General features: G+C 62.5%; 1 protein-coding gene across 4 annotated transcripts; it reads left to right on the plus strand.

Annotated features, from left to right (window-relative positions):
• The first annotated feature begins 487 nt into the window (after window positions 1-487).
• On the plus strand, window positions 488-3,320 carry LOC115338167 (delta(3,5)-Delta(2,4)-dienoyl-CoA isomerase, mitochondrial-like). 4 transcript variants are annotated; one of them, XM_041121894.1, is made up of 6 exons: window positions 488-626; window positions 699-1,040; window positions 1,111-1,199; window positions 1,747-1,795; window positions 2,160-2,231; window positions 2,325-2,735. In XM_041121894.1, exons 2-6 carry the CDS (start codon window positions 901-903, stop codon window positions 2,488-2,490), a joined length of 516 nt encoding a protein of 171 aa, XP_040977828.1. In that variant the 5' UTR covers window positions 488-626; window positions 699-900; the 3' UTR covers window positions 2,491-2,735. The 4 variants fall into 4 exon arrangements, 3 of the variants coding, with proteins under 3 accessions (XP_040977828.1, XP_040977826.1, XP_040977827.1); XR_005931916.1 differs by lacking the exon at window positions 488-626 and adding an exon at window positions 3,280-3,320 and having other exon boundaries at window positions 901-1,040; window positions 2,160-2,226; window positions 2,343-2,493; XM_041121892.1 differs by lacking the exon at window positions 488-626 and having other exon boundaries at window positions 901-1,040; window positions 2,343-2,735.
• The last annotated feature ends 3,410 nt before the right edge of the window (window positions 3,321-6,730 follow it).

A 6,730-nucleotide genomic window follows, 5' to 3' on the forward strand; every position in this document is an offset into this window, starting at 1 on the left:
GGGGGGAGGTTTCTGTACAACACCCCTCACACACCTCCCCTCCCCCCCCCCCCAGCACCGGGGTCCGCCTCGGTAGGGAGGAGGGTACAGGGGCACTTCCGCCTCGGTAGGAGGGCGGAAGTCTCCGCCCCCTTGCGGGCAGGTCACGTGGCGGGAAGGGGCGACGCTCTAGCCGTCGTCCTAATTGTCCTCGGCCCGTGGAGGACTGCACGGAGGTGATGGCGGCGGGGCTGTGGGGGCTGCTGGGGAGATGTGAGTGGGGGGGGCCCCGACCCCCCCCGTGACCCCCGGCCTAACCTTACCCCCCCCCCCCCCCACGGGGACCCTCCGGCGTGGCCTAGAGCCCCCCATGACCCCCAGCCTAACCTTGACCCTCAGTTGACCTCACGGCCCCCTGAGTCTCCCCTTTTTGTGTGCTCTGATCCCCGGGGTCCCCATTACTCCCCCCCCTGCCCATGACCCCTCCCATGCCCCCTTTGAGGCCCCTCCGGATGCTGGGGTCTTTTCCCAGTACCCCGAGTGCCTCCTAGTCCTTCCTTAGTGGATCCCAGTGGGTCCCACTCCTTCCCCAGTGCATCCCAGTGCCCCCAGCCCTTCTCAATTGGGTCCCAGTCCTTCCCCAGTGTGTCCCAGTGCCCCCAGTCCTTCTCCAGTGGGTCCCTGCCCCTCCCCAGGGACTCCCAGTCCCTCCCTGGTGGGTCCCAGTGCCCCCAGCTCTTCTCCCACAACTCCCAGTCCCTCCCTGGGTATTCCCACTCCTTCCCCAGTGCATCCCAGTGCCCCCAGCCCTTCTCCAGTGGGTCCCTGCCCCTCCCCAGGGACTCCCAGTCCCTCCCCAGTGGGTCCCAGTGCCCCAGTGACAGGCTGGGTGCCGCAGCACTTCGGGTGCTGGCTCGGCTGATGTTGGCGGAGACGGAAGAGTGGTGCTTGCCCGGCCACAGCTTTGAGATGCTGCGGGTGATGCTGGAGCAGGACCGCATCCTGCACGTGGAGCTCCACCACCCTGAGAAGAGGAACGCCATGAACATGACGTTCTGGAGGTAACGGGGGCACTTAGGGACTCCCCCATGGCCCCCCAGACCCCATCCCCAGCTGTCCCCGTTCCCACAGGGAGATGGTAGAGTGCTTCCAGGATATTGGCCAGGACTTGTCCTGCCATGCCATTGTCATCTCAGGTGCTGGGAAGATTTTCACGGCTGGTGGGGGGGGTCGGGGATTTTGGCTCATTTGGGGGGGATCTCAGAATTGGGGGGTTGTTTCAGCCCCAGCAGGGGAAATGGGGGGGGGGATCTTGACCCATCTGGGAGGGACTGGGAGCATCTTGGTACCAGCTGGGTGGAACTGGGGGTATCTCTACCCCAGCCAAGGGGGATTGGGGGTAACTTTGCCCTGGGTGGGGGTATTTGGGGTACCTGTGCCCCAGCCAGGGGAGATCAGGGGCATCTCAGCATCACCAGGAGGCCTGGGGGTGTCTCAGCCCTGGCTGGGGGGCTCGGGGGGGCTTTGCACCCCAACCAGGAATGGGTGATGGCATGGCCCCAGGCAGGGATTGACCTGATGGGGATGGGCAGCGAGTTCATGATGGTGGAGGGCGAGGACAGGGCCAGGAAGGCCTGGAACCTGCGCCGGAAGATCTGCGAGTACGAGGAGACCTTCTCGGTGCTGGAGAAGGTTGGATGGATGGATGGATGGATGGGGGGGGAGAGACTGTTCCCCAACCCCCCCCGATGCCCATTTCTCCTGCAGTGCCCGAAGCCAGTGATCACAGCAGTGCATGGCACCTGCGTCGGCGCAGGTGAGCTGGGACTGGGACGGGGGGGGGGGGGGCCGGGCTGGGGTCTCCCCCACCACTGGCTCGGGGTCTTTTCCTGGCAGGTGTTGATCTCATCTCTGCCTGTGACATCCTCTACTGCACCCATACCCCCCCCCCCACGTCCCCGTGTCTCCTTGGACGTCCCTGTGCCCCCTCGCGTGTCCCCATGCCCACAGGAGGTGGACATCGGGCTGGTGGCTGACGTGGGCACCCTGCAGCATCTCCCGAAGATCATGGGTAGCCAGAGGTGGGTGGGGGGATGCCAGGGAGGGGGACACCGGCGGGGCTGGTGGCAGGGGAGGGGACTTCAAGGGGACCCTGTCTCACCCCACAAACCCCCCTGCAGTCTCATCAACAAACTGGCCTTCACCACCCACAAGATAATGGCCCCTGAAGCGCAGAGTTCCAGCTTGGTGAGGTACTGCAGCCCCCCACCACCACCCCTGGGAGGTGACCCTGTCCTTGGGGCTGTCCCCAGTGCACCCCTTGGGGTGCCCGTCCCCACTGGCAGCCCCTCTCTTGCCCGCAGCCGGGTGTTTGCCGATAAGGAGACGCTGCTGCAGGGAGCCTTGGAAGTGGCCACTGCCATCGCAGCCCGGAGCCCCGTGGCTGTGCAGGGCACCAAGGTGAACCTGCTCTGCTCACAGGACCACCCTGTTCCCAAGAGCCTCTGTTAGGTGGTGAGCGGTCCCCTCCCCTCCTGCCGGGACTCCCGGCCCCAAAAGGCTGCCACGCTCCCTCCCTCATCGTCCCTGTTCCCCCTCCTTGACTGTGATGACGTCCCTGTCTCCACACTGTTGCCATCCCTGTGCCCGTCTTTGTCCCCTAGTGTCGTGGTTTAACCCCAGCCAGCAACTAAGCACCACGCAGCTGCTCACTCACTCCCCCCCACCCAGTGGGATGGGGGAGAAAATCGGGGAAAAAGAAGCAAAACCCACAGGTTGAGATAAGAATGGTTTAATAGAATATAAAAAGAAGAAACTAATAATGATAACACTAATAAAATGACAACAGCAATAATAAAAGGATTGGAATGTACAAATGATGTGCAGTGCAATTGCTCACCACCTGCCGATCGATGCCCAGTTAGTCCCCGAGCGGCGATCCCCCCCGCCCCCACTCCCCCCAGTTTTATATATGAGATGTGACGTCCCATGGTATGGAATACCCCTTTGGCCAGTTTGGGTCAGGTGCCCTGGCTGTGTCCTGTGCCAACTTCTTGTGCCCCTCCAGCTTTCTCGCTGGCTGGGCATGAGAAGCTGAAAAATCCTTGACTTTAGTCTAAACACTACTTAGCAACAACTGAAAACATCAGTGTTATCAACATTCTTCTCATACTGAACTCAAAACATAGCCCTGTACCAGCTACTAGGAAGACAGTTAACTCTATCCCAGCTGAAACCAGGACACCGAGGGACATCTTAGACCCCCAGAGTGTCCCATCCCCATCCCATCCCTGTCCCCAGGCCACCTGGAACATGAGCATGCTGCAGACCGAGCAAAGCCTGGACCCCACCCTGCCTCCACCACCTGGGACCTGCCCTCCTGGGGTGGATGTGGGGGGCACAAAGGGGTCCCCCCAAACCAATGGGGGAACCCCAAGCACCCAGGAGGGTGGGTCAGCCCCCCCCCCAGGTTTGAGGCCCCAGGGTCTGGGCTGTACCCCCCCACCCCGAGCTGGTGTGAGAACCCACGTGTCTGGGTGGGGCAGGGTAGGGGCCCTACCTCAGATTTGGGGCTATAAAAAAGTCCTGGCGCCTGTGGGCTCCGCATCCAGCCTGGCACCGGCATCACTGTCACCATGGCCTTCGTCCCTGTGCCCAGCTACCAGCCCGCCTACAACCCGGTTGGTATCATCCCTGGAGGTCCTGTCACCCCCCCCCCCCCAGGATGGGGACCTAGGGGTTGGGGTCCTGTCCCTGTCCCCCCCAGGGACATGGTGGGGACCCTGCTGACCTCATGCTCCCCCCCACCTCCCCCAGCCACTGCCATATGTGGCCTCTGTGATGGGGGGGGGGCTCTGGCCTGGCATGACCATCTATGTGCAAGGTGTTATATCCCCCCACGCTGACAGATACTGGGACCCTAGGGACATGGGGGGTGGGGGTCTGCTGTCCCCTTGCATGCACATGTGCACCCTCTTGGGTGCATGGGTGGGAGGAGGTGGGGGACACAGGGAGATATGGTGGACATGGAAGGGATATGGGGGATATGGGGGAGGACGAGGGGCACAGGGGGACATGGGAGGGGGACATGGGGGGGGCACAGGGGGAAATGGAGGGGACATGGGCACAGCCTGGGGGATGGGTGACAGGTGGGGGGGGGCTGCGTGTCCTCTCAGGTTTGGGGCGAGCCTGGTGAGGGGGATGCGGGGGGGGGGGATGGAGGGCTGCTGGTGACGGGGAGCAGGGGGGATGCAGGGCTGGAGGGACAGCAGGATGGATGTGCCCTCCCCCATTGCAGGTTCCATGTGAACCTGGTGAGTGGGGCAGGGGAGGGGCTGACCTAGTGCTGCACTTGAACCCCCGTTTGGGACAGAGGGGCAGGCGGTGCTGAACAGCCGCCATGGGGGGGCAGTGGGGGCCAGAGCAGTGCCACAACCTCCACCCCTTCATGCCTGGGACCCCCTTCGAGCTCATCATCACTGTCACCCTACCGGGTGCGGGGATGGGGGAGGGGGGTGGTGGGCTCTGCTGGTATAGGGGGTCTCAAGGGGGCTATAGGGGCTCACTGGGGGTATATGGGGTCTCCAAGGGGGATATATGTGCATACAGAGGGTATATGAGGTCCCAAAGGAGGATATAATGGCTCACAGAGCATATATGGGGTTCCTAGGCGGATATATGTGGTCCCAAAGGGGATATAAGGAGTCCCAAATGGGGAGATAGGGGCTCACAGGGCATATATGGAGTTCCAAAAGAGGACATAAGGGCACAGGCGGTATATGGAGTCCCAAAGGGGTATATGGCATTCCAAAGAGGGAGCTGCATGGGCACACAGGGGATACATTGGGCTTCAAAAGGCAATGAAGGGGATGTATGGGCATGTAGGGAGTATATGGGGGGGTCCCAAAGGGTGAGTATATGGACACACAGTAGCATATGGACATTCCAGAGAGGGATATATGGGCATGCAGGGGTATATAGAGACCCAAAGGGGAGTACATGTACACACACAGGGGCTATATGGGGTCTCAGAGGGGGATACATGCACACATAGGAGAGATATGGAGTTCCAAAGGGGGGGGGGGAAATATACATGCACACAAGGGGTTATAGGGAATCCCAGAGGGGAGTATGTGCACACACAGGGGATATATGGGGTCCCAAAGGGGGATACAGGGGCATACAGGGGATATATGGGGGGGGGGGGGGTCCCAAAGGGGATATGTGGGCACACAAGGGGTTATAGGGGTACACGGGGGGGGGGGGGGGGGGGGTGGATGGAATCAGGGGATCTGGCCTCCCAACACCTCCCCCCGATCCCCATATCCCTCCTACCCCCCCCCCCCCCCCCCCCCCATCCTCACCTCTGCCCCATCTCTCCACAGGGAACATACATATATCTTCCCACCATGCCAGTGAGTCCTGGGGGGCGGGGGGGGTGGGGGGTGGGTGGGGGGTGTCACCCTGGAGAGGACCCAGATGTTTTTTTGCCCCCCCCCCCCCCCCCCCCCCCCCCCCAGGACAGGCCGCAGACCATCCCCTACCATCATAGCAACCTGCCAGTGAGTGCTGGGGGGGGGAGAGGAGGGCACCGCCCAGACCCCCTGTCCCCCACTGACACTCTCTCCTCTTCCACAGCCACCCTTCACCCGGTGGGGGGGGGGGGGGGGGGGGGGGGGGCGGCCCGGCTGGGGGATACACACATGACACAGGGTGGCTGGGTGGGGGGGGGGTGTCCTGTCCCCATCCCCAGCCTGTGCCCTTCGTGGCCACCATCCGGGGGGGAAGCTCATCCCCAAGAAAATCATTGTAGTGAAGGGCTTCATTCTCCCCTGATGCCGAAAGGTAATGGGGGGGAGGGACCCCCACCCCCTTCCCTGGGGTGCCCAGCACCCAGAGCACCCTGACCCCCCACTGTCACCACCCCCCCCCCCCAGGTTCCACATCAACCTGTGGGCGGGTCCTGGGGCATGCTGCTGCACTTGAACCTGCACCTGGGCAAGGGGGTGGTGGTACGCAACAGCCTGCTGGGGAGTGGGGGGGTGTCGGTGTCTGGGGGGCAGAGGAGCAGGATCTGCCCCACAACCCCTTCCAGCGCAGCTGCTACTTTGACGTGAGTGCACAGGAGAGGACACACACAAGCATGGGTGTCACATGTGGGTGGGTGCTGCACGAGCAGGAGGGGATCAATTGCATGAGGGGATTGTGTTGCAGGAGGGTGAGCATCACACATGGATGGAAGTTGCATAAGGGTTCATGTTGCATGAAGACCCACAGGGCAGGAGGACGGGTGTTGCACCAGGCAGGTGTTGCATGTGGGTGGGTGTTGGTGTCGCATGAGGACACGCCTTGCACAAGGGTGCACATTGCCCACGACCACTCTCCCCACCCCCCCAGCTCTCCATCTGCTGTGGGAACCATTGCTTCAAGGTGTTTGCCAAGGGGCAGCCACTCTGCAACTTCTCCCACCACCTGCCCCTGGGACCCCATGTCGACACACTGGAGGTGGAGGGTGACATCATCCTCTCCTACGTCCACTTCTGAGTCCCACAGCTGGCCCCATAGCCTGGCTCATGGCCTGCCCCATAGCCCATTCTCCAGCGCCCCCCCCCATGGGTGCTGGCCGGGGCCATTGGCACCACCATCACCACCCAGCGCTGACCCCAATAAAGCTGCTTTCACGTGTGTGCCTCCATCACTGCCTGCTGCTGCCCCATAGCTCCCCCCCAGCCCCACCCCACCCCATAACCTT

This window comes from Aquila chrysaetos, unplaced genomic scaffold (genome assembly GCF_900496995.4).
Source record: "Aquila chrysaetos chrysaetos unplaced genomic scaffold, bAquChr1.4, whole genome shotgun sequence".
Lineage (NCBI taxonomy): Eukaryota > Metazoa > Chordata > Aves > Accipitriformes > Accipitridae > Aquila > Aquila chrysaetos.

What these genes read in the sequence shown, in the direction of transcription:
- LOC115338167 (XM_041121894.1), top strand. Translation starts at nt 901, where the DNA reads ATGTTGGCGGAGACGGAAGAGTGGTGCTTGCCCGGCCACAGCTTTGAG. An exon ending in ATGAACATGACGTTCTGGAG is followed by an intron (nt 1,041 to 1,110) that starts GTAACGGGGGCA and finishes CCGTTCCCACAG; the next exon opens with GGAGATGGTAGAGTGCTTCC. An exon ending in TGGCACCTGCGTCGGCGCAG is followed by an intron (nt 1,796 to 2,159) that starts GTGAGCTGGGAC and finishes ACCCCCCTGCAG; the next exon opens with TCTCATCAACAAACTGGCCT.